At 37.8% G+C, this 14,975-nt stretch overlaps 1 protein-coding gene across 3 annotated transcripts in view; it reads right to left on the reverse strand.

Moving 5' to 3' along the window:
* Nucleotides 1-2,214: 2,214 nt before the first annotated feature.
* CWC27 (CWC27 spliceosome associated cyclophilin) overlaps nucleotides 2,215-14,975 on the reverse strand; it is a 124,999-nt gene continuing 112,238 nt past the window's right edge. For all 3 annotated transcript variants that reach the window (XM_050912807.1, XM_050912808.1, XM_050912806.1), the window contains exon 14: nucleotides 2,215-2,630. In XM_050912807.1, coding sequence (XP_050768764.1) covers nucleotides 2,468-2,630 — 163 coding nt within the window. In that variant the 3' untranslated portion in view covers nucleotides 2,215-2,467. The remainder of the gene's footprint in view (nucleotides 2,631-14,975) is intronic.

Genomic DNA, 14,975 nt, shown 5'->3' on the forward strand with positions numbered 1-14,975 from the left:
TGTATGGGTTTGGTACAGAGCAAAATGCAAACTGCCAGGGAAGTTGGTCCCAACCTTCATTTTAAAAAAACCCCGAAACCAAACCCCACTTCCTTTCCAAAAGGCTTTCATCTTTTGTATCCAGATAGCCAGCCTTTGTGCAAAGTACATGCCAGCTTACTACTGGGAGCTTACTGCCAGCTCACTAACCTGGGCTTAATGCAGTAGGTGTCCATTACACCTGAAGTGATACTCATTAGACGTAGGAAAGATGGCTGCTTGGGGTAAGCATCCTTCCACTGGGGCCAGCCCTTGTGCTCTCCTAGCACAAAGCATAACAGTGTAGTACTGAGAATTAGCTTAAACAGGCAACACATTTGGTTTCAACTGTAGCATTAATTACATAAGATATATTATCTCTGGAAAAATGTTTACTGATTTTCAGTACACACTTAGCTTATCAAGACAACGTCAGCATAGTTAGTCTCTTGTTCTTGTGACGTTATCAGTCGTGTCTATGCAAGGTCCAGCCTTTCAACCTCTTGCTACTGAGAAGAGCCCTAAACCCAGAGTTCCGCTTTTCTCCCTGTGCTTGTCTAGTGCTTAAAAATGGGAATCATCTAACACAGCACACACAGAGCTGCTGCAGGTAGTCAGCAAAAAGAGTCAGCTAAAAGGGGTGTTAGTCAACTTGTCCATTCATTGACTCACGCATCCTACTTTAGCTTACAGGAAAAATATGTAATTAGAACATTTTTCTATTACAGGGGCAGTCTCCTGGAATTGATGCTCAAGTTTCTTTCTAGCTCAAGCCCTCACTTTTCCCATGCTGACCTCCTCTGCCAACACGCACACACACTCACTCTCTCTACCTCCCTCCCGTCCCCGTCAGAATGGGGGTCTGATATGCTCATTTCCTGTAATGACCGTTTCAAAATTTTCTCCACAAACAAAGCAATGAATAGAGATAACAGTATGTGACATTAAATGTTCTTGATTTTGCCACTAGCAGCCCAACAGAAAATGACTTAATGATTAAAAAACTTTGACTCACTGGTTCGTGAATGGCTTTGTTTAAGAATGTAACCCCTCTTAACTTCTTTACACCATGGTACAGTATAGTTCACTCAGCCTAAGAGGAGGATAATGACAGCTTTATACAGGATCTCACATCACACCTCCAAGTTTTCTTCTTATCTCAAAGGTTGTACCGCACATTAAAGAAATAGTCTGTATTAATCTAACCTCTGACATTTGGGCCATATTAACCCACCAATGCAGGTTTATGTATCTCACACCTCAGACCCTATCAAGAAATTTGGCAGTGGCAGCTTGATAAGGACACCATACCTTACTGAACTTGTTCTAAAAACAACATCAGCAAAATACTCCTCTGGTTGCACTTTTTAATGACCTTGCTCCTTTGTGCTCGCTCTTCTTTAGCTACTGCCCATATGGGTAGTCCATGCTTCTGCAGCATCAGAAATGCTGTAAGGAAGGAACACTGAAAATTCCCATTTTTCTGTAAAAATATTAGCACTTGGAGGGGAAAAATCTTGGAAAGTCTATAAGCTGGAAACCTGAGCTGTTCATTTTTAGATGGTAAAATAATTGTTAAAAACAGGATTATGTTTTTAATGAGACTGATCACATTTTTTTCGTTTCTGTACTGGACTAATTAACAAACCAATCTTCATTACCAGCTACTTTACAGTGAAAATTCTACCAGAGGGATGTTTCTGGTCTTGCAACAGTTTAAGCAACCACTACAGTACATTCAGATTCTCTTTTTGTTCATGTGTGTTCATGTTCACAGATAGTGAAATAACACTCCTCAAATTGTGTACTACCCCAGCTTCCCACGCTGGGAGCTGTATTGGAATACATATTTCAAAAGAAGGAGAAAATAACCAAATTCTCAAAATAAGCTTAGTTTGTTTCAAAAAAGCTGGGACCATTCTAAGGAGTTCTGCAAGTGCATCATCTTAATTCTGCAACAGAGTGGTTCAGGCAGGCAGCATTTACTGCTATAATGTTTATATGCCTTTTAAAAAAGTAATAAAGATAATTGAAATCATACTTTCAGAAAATCTTAAAAGCCTGCAAATGGGGTTTCTATCTTCTAATTTCACCCTTACTTAGACAAATGGTCATTCATTACGTTGAAAACTTTTTGATTACCATATGTTGGTTAAATAATGATGGTGACTATCATAATTAAAGTACAGACAAAAGTCAACTCAGCTGTTTTATTAAATACATAATTCTAAAAACCTTTAGAAATGTTGGATAGTGAATGCGCTGAGAGCACTTGACTGCACAACTTAAGAAACAAATGATAGCTCTGCTTCAAAACTGCATGACAGGTTCTTGAGAGATTCCTTTTCACACTTGTCCAGTGATATTTTTAGGAACTACAGCTTACAAAAGAGCCAGTGCTTTATTGCAGTCACTTTTCAAGGCAGCTCTGGCTAGCTTTACATTCTTTTTATCTCCTTTCCTTTTTTTCTCTCATTATCTTCTTGCTTTCTTCTCTTCTCCTCTTAGTTACAGGATTCCGTGGATCATAGATCTCAAAAGTGTCTTCATCCTGCATGCTTGCATCTTTCACCTTTCTGCTTCTGTCTTCAAATTGAAGTACATGTGTCATCCTACAAAAAAAAAACATAGCTCAAACTCAGTGAAAGAACGGAAAGTTATGATTTGTAATTATGATATGCACGGCAAGATTTTAGCACTGTGACTTATTTTTGTGCATAGCAAAAAAGATCCCAGTTTTGCTCGGTTGTTGTTGTTGTTGTTGTTGTTTTTGTTTGTTTTTTTCTTTCTTATTAGACCCTAATATTATAGGGTAACCACTTTTGTGAAGATCCATTTTGAAAAATACAGCTAGAGTTTGCTCTGCTGGATTTTATTTCACGTACTGAACTCTCTTGTCTTGTCTTTTTCTACTTAACATATCTTCCCAAACATACTGAATAATTTTCCCAGGAAAAGGGAGTGTTTCTCAAGTTTTCCTATTACTCACTTCGGACTTCCTTTCACCGTTAGAGTTTTACGAAACGGGGGGAAGGGCTTGCATGGAAAACGCTTGAAGTAGGTACACAGAAGATCAAAAAGGGAATGCTTCACGTCCTGCTGCTCCACCTTAACTTGGTTCAGATCATGCTTTTTAATTCTTTGAATACCAGACTAAACTAATGCTTTGTTCCATCCAATGTTTTTTCTACTGTTGATTAGAAATTTCCCCCCCATTAGATATTTTCCCATTTCAGCAAATTCCCAGTAATCTGAAAACATCACCATTACAAGCTTGAGAAGTGGGCCCATGTGAACCTCAGGAGGTTCAACAGGGCCAAGTGCAAGGTCCTGCACCTGGGTTGGGGCAACTCCCAGTATCAATACAGGCTGGGGGATGAAGGGATTGAGAGCAGCCCTGTGGAGAAGGACTTGGGGGTACTGGTGGATGAAAAACTGGACATGAGCCAGCAATGCGCGCTCACAGCCCAGAAAGCCAACCGTATCCCGGGCTGCATCAAAAGAAGCGTGGCCAGCAGGTCGAGGGAGGGGATTCTGCCCCTCTACCCCACTCTGGTGAGACCCCACCTGGAGTACTGCGTCCAGCTCTGGAGTCATCAGCACAGGAAAGACACGGACCTGTTGAGCGGGTGCAGAGGAGGGCCACAAAAATGATCAGGGGGCTGGAACACTTCTCCTATGAGGAAAGGCTGAGAGAGTTGGGGTTGTTCAGCCTGGAGAAGAGAAGGCTCCGGGGAGACATTATTGCAGCCTTTCAATACTTAAAGGGGGCTTATAAGAAAGATGGGGACAGACTTTTTAGTAGGGCCTTGCGATAGGACAAGGGGTAATGGTTTTAAACTAAAAGAGGGTAGCTTCAGACTAGATATAAGGATGAGATTTTTTATGATGAGGGTGGTGAAACACTGGAACCAGTTGCCCAGAGAGGTGGTAGATGCCCCATCCCTGGAAACATTCAAGGTCAGGCTGGACAGGGCTCTGAGCAACCTGATCTAGTTGAAGATGACCCTGTTCATTGCAGGGGGGTTGGACTAGATGACCTTTAAAGGTCCCTTCCAACCCAAACTATTCTATGATTCTATGATAACCTGGAGTCAAAAGTAGTTTGTTAGCTGTAGTCAGTGGTGGGAAAGCCTGGAGCTTATCAACTACGGCCTTATTAGCAGGTGTCACTGAGGTGAGAATTTATACAGAAGCTGTCAGAAAACTACAAGTCTTAGCTTGGACAAACAAAATCTTAAACAAAAAGATAAATTATTTACTCTACTTAAAGAAAAAGAGAGGTGGAAGGAAAAGAGAAGAAAACCAAACCAAAGATGCTTACAGGATGACCGATTGTAAACCTATTGATCTTTACGGACAAGTTAGCAAGACTTTTGAATATACAGTTGTAGTAAAGCTGCTACTTATTACCCAGGAGAACAAGTATAAAGTTCCTATGTTCAATTAACCACCAAAATGGAATTAAAAGATTTGTCAGTGCAAAAAAAAACATGCCTAGGCAAAAACCCCACTTACATTTGGATTCTGTATTAACAAATCGCAAAAACGTCTTTGATGGGACAACTTAAAATAATAAGAACTATCCTGAACTGAATCTAAGCATATCAACTTTACAGCATTAGATGTCTTTGTCTACAGTCTTTGTGACAGAAAATCCAGGAAAAATAAGTCAGTATCAGAATGACAGTTTTGGGGCCAATGAAATACTGCTTTATCAGTCTCTTGCAACATGTAAGAGGTCCTGAATTAAACAGTTTTTTCAAAGAGCTCTAGTGCAAATCTCCATACATAAAGAAAGGGAAGGAGGGAGAACCAGCTCAGTTACTGTAGATTGCAATACAGTACTATTAAAGAAACCAGACAAAATTCAAAGCTATAGACTATATGGGATCTGTTTGAAAGCTTTAGAAAAATCTTAAAAACAAAAAGTGAGACTTTTCATCACAATTGATTCTTGACATGTGGGTTTCATAAATCTCTTATTGTACAGCATTGTCAGCATGCCTGCATATTACCCTGTCCTATGGAAATACTTTAAGAGTTGTTTCCAGTGTATAAAACTTCAGTAGTTTATAACCCTGTACATGCTACTAACACAAAAACTTATTTTTTTTAGTCACATCTACAATTCAGAATAACATAATGCACCATCAGAGTGACTCATGATTGCGTATTTGTAGTTTAATTATAAAAACATTGTCTCACACTGGAGGGACTGAAGTAATTTATTTTAGTTAACATGCTTTCTGCATTTGTCATATTCTTCTCAACTTATTAAAGATGAGCATTTGAATATATTTTTAAGAACACATACCAAATCACACTATCCTAGGCTGAGTTAAAATATAGGCCTAAAGAGATGGAGTCATCCCTTGGTGAGTGGTTTTATATTAGTGTATGTGGAAGTGTAGTCACACTTAGCCATTTAATCAACTCAGGCTTTCAAAGAATGCCACAGCACACTTGCAGGATACAACTAATAGGAATTAAAAATAAATACATCTCTAATTCTTGGGTCAGGCCATACTGCGTCCCACGTAGTTTGCAAATTAGATGCAGTAGATTCAAACTAAGCAATGTTTACTTCTCTCCAAGAGCTGAAAGAAGTCATAGTCTCTGACTCCTATTCATAACTTTCCACTGAGGTGTTCCCAGCTGTGATTAAAAATAAGCCCATATTAAGAAACTTTTTGATATTCCCAGAATCAATTTCAGATGCAGCATCTCATAGGTAAAGCAAAATAAACACAGACTGCGGTGGAGATTTAAAAAAATATTTTCCTGATGTGAACTTAAGCTTATTTTCTGCAAGCCACACATCTTCACAGGTAGACCTGTTTTGCATCAATGTAAATGGTAAATCACACTTAATACTATTTTCCAAAAACAATTAAAATTGTTTTCTTTTTTACGGAACATGGGAAGTATTTAGTAATTTCTATATGAATTATTTCAATTTACAGTAATCTTACTCAAGCTCCTCCAACAAAAGTTTGCACTTGCATAATTTTCCAAGTGCGGAGTTAGGGCTGCAATTCCACAAATACAGGTTGCATGAGACTTTTCCTTGTTCGGTTTATAGCTCTCTTCCCTTTCGCATGCTCCTGGGTTCAGTGGGGAGCTGGCTACCCAGTCATGCTTCTGCAGTCACTCTGCTGAAAGCTCTAACTTCATCTCTGGTCTTCAGGAACCTACTAACTTGTGCTTATCACCCCTTGTTGACAGTTCATTTTAAACGAGTGAGACATCCAACTTTAAAATACACTTTTTCTTCAAAATTTAAAGGATGAAAGGTTGTCAGTTCTCCTGTGCAAAACTCAAAAGAAAAAAAAAAGTTTTGCAGCTTAGGTTTTTTTGCTCAAAACTAGTTTTAATAAAATAGCTTGCCAAAACTGATGATTCTGGGTTTAATGTACCTAGGTGTGCAAATTGTTGACTTTCTTTAGAAGCAGTAGTAACCACAAAATTATTTTCTTAACCTCTTTTATTAAGATAGTGCTGCAAATCAGAATCACCTATCTTAGCATGGGTTTGTTGCTGGAGAGGGTTGATTTTTACCCCAGCCAGGTGACAGCATCCTACAGTTTAACCGTCGTCCTATCCCATGTAAACGGGGAGCAGCTGTTCTGCTGTACTGCACTTCTTTCCCACAGTGTCACTAAAGGACCTTCAGTACTTGGCTCTCTTTTGTATTCCAAAAATGAAATGTCTTGAAACATTAGACTGAAATACCTGAATTCATTTAAGACAGTTTCAGAGACAGCACAGGATTTCAAAGGTACATGGATACTCTCCTGGCCTAGTGATATTCTCAGATAATGATTTTTGCAACAGTCAGCAGACAAGACTGCTTCTTCACAGTTACTAGCAGAGTAGCTCCTGTATGTCCATAAGCTGTGGTAACTAACACATTACCTTGGTGATCAGTTTGATTACTTTCTAGGAGGTAACAAGTGGGAGAATGTTGGCTTCAACTGAAGCTAGAAAAGAAACTTCAGCACACCAGAAAGCATTCAAGAACTATTACAGTACGATTAAGCTGTGTGTCCAATAGTCTAGCATAGGCAACACCGTATTGGCCAGCTGTGCACCAAGGAACGAACCCCACCTACACAGTGCTCTCCAGGCAGACTCAACCAGTTTATTCAGGAGACAGATGATGTTCTTTTGAACTACTCTAATGAGATGGTACTTGTATGAAAAGATATGATATACGGTAATCCCTCTGATTTTGAAATGTGTGAGCCATGCCCTGGATCTGAACCATATGCCAGCTGCTGACAGGTGGCAGTCATGTTAAGTGTGACATAAACAGAAGTCTGGTATCACAACAGCTCTGGCCTTTCCAGAACTGCCCTTTAGGAGAAACTAAAGTGGCAGTCAGTGAACTCAATCATTTTGAATCTCAGCAAGAGCAAGGAAGCACTATGCTTTTGCACTAGTGATGAAGCTCGGATCTCCAGGTACAAATGCACTGCATCCATCAGTGATTTTTATACTAACTGAATGAAAGTGCAAAGCTGCATTGCGTAATTCCACATTTGCTTATCAACCTGACACAGCTGTTGGCTGTTACCAGCTCACCTGCTGCCCATTCAGCCTTCCTTGCACAAGTGACTCTACACAGCATGCCCTCTGGTGCCTCCACCACTTCAGTGGAGAGTCTGGGACATTATCTTACACTTACCTATGTCAGCATTTTAAACAGCTGAGCTTTGCAGTAAATAATCAACAGGTGTGGACAAAAGCTATGTTCTGCCAACTCTGTTGTGAGGGTAGTAGCTTTTGGCAGAGAGGCAGTAACTTCTTAAGCAGTTTTAGCCAGGATTCAGTTGGAGGTGCCTGCATAAAACATGGCAGCTTTGTAAAACATACATCTTCTGTTTCTGCAATCAGCAGGCACCAAGAAAAAGTAACACACAGCTTTTCACTTTCCAGATGCAGAACTGTATGTTACTAAAAATGCACTACTTACAGACAAATACACACTACAGATGTACACAGTACATCTAAACTGGTGCTCAGAACATCAGCAAAAATTACATCCCGCTTCTAAATGCAGATTAAATGAATTAAGCAACTAATCACATTGCTATAAAATTTACAACATCAGAATTTTGCAAATTATTGCTACGTTTTATGAAAGTTATTGGTTCTTTCCATCAGGATGCTTAAAATGAACAAAGCAGGAGTAAGTATCCGTGTCAAGAAATTCAGTGCTGCTTCTTGCATTGTACAGGCTGTCTAAAAAAAGAAAGAGAGACCAATACGGACCGTAACTACTAGTACTACCATTCGTTTCTAAGTTCAACATTGCTTGCAAGTTAACATGCTACCCACTTTTCTCAATTATCATCAATGCACCATATATTTAAAAGAAAAATAATGAGAAGTACTCAAGCACTACTGCTTTCCTTAAATTATATTCTATTTGCCACTAACATTTTCCTTCAAATATTGTTAATGTATATGTTGAACTACAAGCATTAACGTAGGAAACATTATAACACTTTGCTCCCATCAACCTCGTGATATGTAGGCAGTGGATAGAAATGTAGCTCATGTGAACAGATGAGAAAACAGATGAGTGAATCCACAGATCAAAGCAAATGAGATCTCTCTCCCAAGGAAAAAAAGTTTGGCTGTTCTGGAAGAATGAACTCACTGGCACTCTTTTCCCTTCCAGCAGAGTAGCGGGTGGCACAGGAAGAGGAGAGACAGTTGAGAAACACTGAGAGACAGTTGAGAGACCAAAAAGAAAAATAAATTGAAGAAGGTAAAGACTAAAAAAAGGATAGGAATGAGAAACCAAAACAGAGAAGAAGAGACTGACCAAAATGTAAATAAAATGAAGAAAAATGTCAAATGACAATTGAAAACAAGCAAAAATTTTGAATCAAGGCACGAGAACGTGAGTATGAACAAGACAAAAAAAAATGTCAAAACCATAAAACAATGGGAATTTTGAAGGAGGAAATACTTTAATAACATCTAATCTTGTTTCCACCTTTTTTCAGAATTGAGATTCTACAACCAAAACAAGCCTCTTGGCTCAGGCTGCTGTCACCACTCCTTGCATATGAGTGTCCAAGAGCTTTACAAATAGTTTTGTAAACACAGTGCAGCAGGGGAGAGGAAATACGTTTATGTCTCTAATGAAACCTGCAACCATCACTAAGTGCTCTGTGTAACACAATTCTTGCAGGCAAGTTCCCTGGTTTCTGTCTGCCCCATCTCACCATCCAGCTTTGTTTTTCTTTTCGTGTAAGAGATAACCCATCATCCCTCTTTTCACGCAAAGGAGTCCTGTAATCCAAGTTTCCCTCTCTTACAGATCATGAAAAGAAAAATAATTTTTTCCCGAGTACTTGAAGTAGGTTCTGATTCTTACAGCAATGAGGGTTGATAGCATAAGTACTGCTATAGATACAGTCTGAAACCTGGATTCATCTCTTTAATTCTCACTGTTTCACACAGCCACTGCTATCACAAAAAAATGTGTGCAGGAAAAAAAAAACCTCATACTTCCTTGAGTATGTTTTGTCTCATTACCTCATAGTATCAGAGCTGTGCTAAATTACCTATGAAAGCCCGTACTCTTCTGTAGCGTTTGGTATTTAAACCTTCCACTGTATCACACACTGTTCCTGTTTGAGCCTAGTTTGCCAAACTGGGTTTGATTTCACTTTAACAAAGTTTATAATGCCTCCTAGCAATAATCGGTGGTCATAGGTTTCTGCTGTGATAGTTACCGCTACGAGATTTCACTTTTTCTTTCACTTTCTTTTCACTGCTTGTTTCCACCATTCCACATTCCTTTTTTCCTCTTTCCCCATCTCCTTTCCTAATGATCAGACCACTTGTCCCTCCAACTTTTTGTGCTTTCATAAACCCCTATATTTTTCAAATTTATTGACTTGCTATTTAAAAAGAGGAATAAGATTTGCTATTCAGGTCTAGCCAAATTCAAATCATTGTTATTCCATAGAAGTTTCTAATATAAAAAAATGCTTAGAAGAGTACTGAGAAAATTGCTATAAATATAGATATTTGCCATATTGCAGTCAACTTCACAGGTTAAGTATTTAATTCTACATCAAAATAATACTGTTTCAATCCATAATAGTAAATATGGTACAGAGCACAGATTTTAGATTGAAATTTAAGATTTCACTATTGCTATAAATACCCCCACCCCCAAGCACTGTCCTGAGGTTAATTTCATTTCTGCAAGACCTGAAAGCGGTATTTTCTAGCTTTTGGATGAGTAGAGTATTATTAGCCTACAATATTTCAGCATTCAGATGTTAACAATGGAGGTAACGTATTATTGCTGCTCTTGCACAGAGCAAAAATCTCCCCAATTCTAAGCAAGCAAAACTGATAAAAATATGCTTTAAAAAATATTATACAAAGTCAGACTGTACACTTCTGTTAACTTTGACTAGCACTTTGAAATTGTATTACAAGTACTAGAGGAGGAAGAAATTGGTTTAACCTCTTCAGAATAACCAGCAAGTTGTGGGTCCTCCATAGGCCAAAGAATGAATTGTTTATATTTTCTCTTGGTGTAGGCCTACAGCATAAAATGATCAGAACAGAACTTTTGCAGATATTTCTAACATAATACTTTTTTGAGATATTCTATTCGAATGCTATATGCTGTTTTACCCCAAAATATTAACTGCAATAATAATAAGAAACTAATAGTTTCACTAAGTATGCGATATCCAGGTTAAAAAAACCCAAAAGATATTCAGTTTTTGCAAAGCTAACAACAAAGCAAACTATTTTTGGTGAAGACTAACGTAATAGAGTATCCTTCCATTGTTAAAGATAGTACTAAGCATTTTTTTTTCTCTTGAAAGAAAATTTAGTTGTAAGCAACCTTCTAAGAGAAAGGGAAAATCAACTTAACTATGAAAAAGCTCATCCATTTCAAAAGATAATCAAAGCACTGGGGGAAAATGTGATTAGTTCTCATAGTATCAGAATTAGAAATATGTAAACCCCTTATGTCTTATGATTTTAAGCAATAAATATTTTTTTATTAAAAATTCAGTTATCCTATTTTTATAGTGCATCTATTCGGTAACAATTCATATATAGTATATTTACACTATACCCTTGTCCCCTTCACAAAAATGTTAAGTAGTTTGATGAAAGAAGCTGGATGCTTTAAATAGACAACTACTGCTGGTAGAGTAGATTGGTATGGAAGACTATAATGCAAATTCCAGATGTTGTTCCAGACAGTGTACCAGTGTAGAAAAACTTTACACAGCATTTACTATAAGGACATGGGAACTGCCATACCGGAATAGACCAATGATCCATCCAGTCTAGCATCCTGTGTCTGGCAATAGCTTGTACAATATCTAATACTCTAAAAGTCAGCAAATAGCCTCCCCAAGTTAACACAGTCAGGCAGTATTGTATCACCAGAACACAGAGCTGGAGGGAGGGGAAGGAGAGGAGAGCATTTCTAGCACAAAAGTACTCAGATTTTCATAACATTCAGCATTCTCTGGATGCCCTCCCTTCTGTTTTGTCCCTCCCTCTCCCCATTCTGAATATCTCCAAATCCTTATTGTTTAAACATGTCATTGAATGAGATGAAGTTGGGGTGCTTGAAAAGGTGTGTAAATATGCAGGAAGCTTAAACTAGGCTATTAAAGATTTGGAAGATTATTTCTTCATTCTTCACTTGGTTTGCTGGCAATAAATAAAATGTAAGATTTCCAGACAGTAAATGTAATACTAGATATCCCTTGAGTAAAGCATGGATCATCTCTGAATTTAAGTCAAACAGTAGTCGATTCCAGGCCCAGATGCCTAGTCCAAATAAACTTAGACATGGAGGAATTAACAAAAAATAAACAAACAAAAAACCCACCCCAAATGCTGAGTTTCTCAGGCATGCCGAACAGCTAGAAGCAATAAATATACAACTTCAGCAGAAGAACAATTCGTTAATACAAAATTACTGACTGAAGCAGTGGGCTAGCAGCTAGCATTTACATATCAAGGTTTGACCACATTCTAGCAGTAGAGAGGTGAGGGTGGAGAGAAAATTGGACGAAAAAAAAAACATTTACAGCAGAAGGGTTTTTTTTTTCCTTTCTTCCTTTAAATGTCAGTGGCAATACTAAAACCCAAACAAACATTAATTTTTTGCCAAACAGAAAAGAAACCCCTCTTTCCAATGTGTTTCTAATACAGACCTCTGGCATTCATTTATCCTTTGTAACAATCAAGTATTTTGTCAACTTTTTAAAAATGTAGTTGAGTAAACCAATGGCCTTAGCAGGAGAGACCTAATACAGAGCCAGTTTTTCCAGACTAGTGGAGGAACGTTGGCTCAAGTCTGGATGGGAGGAGGGGAGCAAACATGGCTTTAATCCATCTTTGTGCCTCACTGGCATAAATTACAGCAGCACTTTTTCTTTCGTTCCCCAAGCTAGCATCGGCATGTGAAAAAGACTGCTGCTGAGTTTTCAGGAGCTTACTGTGTTTGTCACAGTTAAGCTTCTGCAACTGAATCTGCAGAGACTGGTGCTAATCTTGAGGAAGCCATATTTCATAATCCTCAGTCTGAGGTATTGGTATTATAGCAAAGAAAGAGACTGCATTTTAGAAAACATGTATAAAGGTAGGTTTATGAAAGAAATATAACCAATATTTTTAGGTGTTTATCCAGAAGAATTTCACTGTGCAAATAGATGTAGATGCTGTATTAAATAGGAAATCCTGGAAATAAAATGTGGAAGACATTATCAAATTTATGTGGAGTTGATACTAACAGTATGCATCATGATTTCGTTCTTAATATAAATGAAATCTTGCAATATAAAAGCAGCCTGGCTAACTTCAACATTTACCTGATTCTGAAATTGCTATTTCAATTAAAAAAAACCCCAAACCCAAACCAATTCTAGCCTACTCTCTACAACACACATTAGAAAGGTGGTGCCTTGATACTTTTTTTTAGACCCAAGTCTCTGTCTCTCAGCCACAAAGCCTTTTACTGGGAGAATACAAAATAAATGAAATACTGTGTGTTCCCACTCCTAACTGCACCAGATATCTTACTGAAACCAATGCCAAATATTCTGAGAGAAGTTTTCCTTGTATTATCAACAAAAACATTTTTTAAAGACAATAAAGGACATAACTATTGATGCTGGATAGAGAATACCTTCATGAAATATGCAGATTTATTTTTTGTTTGTTCTGGAGTAAAATATAACTATCTTTACAAACTGGGTAAAAAATTATACAGTCAAATTGCAACGAATGTCCTGGTGGGAAGGGCTTAGCATTAGCACCCAGTGTTGTCACAATATTTAACTGGCCTCAGTAGTAGTTTTGAAAAATTCAGAACTGAGAACAGATTACAGAATTTGACATATATAAACCACGCTGCACTTTAAATGGTTAGCACTGAACTTCAGTGAGGTTTTTGTCCACAGAAGCAATTAATAAAAACATGGGTCCATTCCCTTTATTTTTTGCTATGATCAGGTGATCAGATCTATGCCAAGCATCACTGTGCAAATCAAAATAATATTTTGTGACCAAGAAGGTATCTTTAAAAGCCTTCTAAGAGCCACAAGATTTTAAACAGTCTATTGAAGTGAACAGTGCCATTAAATTCCCACTTGGATTGTTTTTAACCCTCGCTATCTTAAATGAGGTTTGTCACAATAACTAAGATGACAATAGTCATGCCAACATTAGTAATTAACCAACATGCACATGAAACAATCTATTAAGCAAGATCTGAAATGCCTTTTTGTTTGAGATGGAAGACTTATACTCTCACATAATTTTCACAACAACTTTGACTGTAAGTTGAAAGGTATTTTCAGGCCTTGACTTATTCATTTTGATTTAAAAAAATACCCATTTTTCCTATCCCTCAAATTAACCAACATTCAGAATAGCTCAGACTCAACAAAGGTAACTAACCATAAGAATTTTAAACTGAAAAACCATGTGAAAAACCATCACCTCATTCCAAATTCCCATTTTACTCATTCTTTCTTGTCCCACAGTATATCTGAAAGCTGAATGGATTTATGTTATTTCACATAAAAAGAAAGAGTACGTTTCAGAGTCCAGACATGCTCCCAAAAATACTTAAGTGACTGTCTCATTTACATTTGTCGCTTAGTTACAGCTATGACAGTGTTCATGGAGAAAGAAAAAGTTGATCTCTTTTAAAGATTAAGAAGCTTTGTAGTTCACATCCAACACCTTACTTTTCACCCAGAAAACACTGCAGTGGTTCAGTTATGAAGCACTGGCATCACATGCTATTAATTAAATGAACTATGTAGCATGCTGGCAGTCACAGTCAAATTCTAAATGGCTGGAGAGTGCATTATTGAGAGCAGATAGAGGCCAGTGATGAGATCTGAATGCAGAAGAAGAAATCCTAAACTTCTAGCCGGGTGCAGAATGAAGGAACTCCACCGTAACACAAACTCTAAAATCAGCTGGAGGTCTACTTGCAGCCCTGACTTGTGAATTGATGGGATTAATAATAGACCAAACCGTCTACTGAGGATGATACAAACTTGGGCTGCTTCCCTAGTGGTAACAATAGTTTAAATGTACTTCACATCATCATGTTCATCTGTTAAGGAAGAGCTTTCACATGTTAATGTTTGAGTTTCTACACTGAATATTGAATGTCCAGCAGGATGAATTGGGCATCTTCCACCAAATCCAAACTGAAGAAGTAACAATAATGTAAAACCATACTTATCAGGACTCAGATTACCACCATGGAAACAGTTTTCAAGCAAGAACAGAATACTGCCTCATTGCAATGCTCATACTAATACCTTGTGGTGCTCTTCTAGTATTTGCTGCCTATTAGCTATTATGTCCTTCAGCTAAGAACTTTGTTTAGAAGTGAATGGATGGGTGTATCTTTTCAATTAATC

Source organism: Gymnogyps californianus, chromosome Z (genome assembly GCF_018139145.2).
Source record: "Gymnogyps californianus isolate 813 chromosome Z, ASM1813914v2, whole genome shotgun sequence".
Taxonomy (NCBI): domain Eukaryota; kingdom Metazoa; phylum Chordata; class Aves; order Accipitriformes; family Cathartidae; genus Gymnogyps; species Gymnogyps californianus.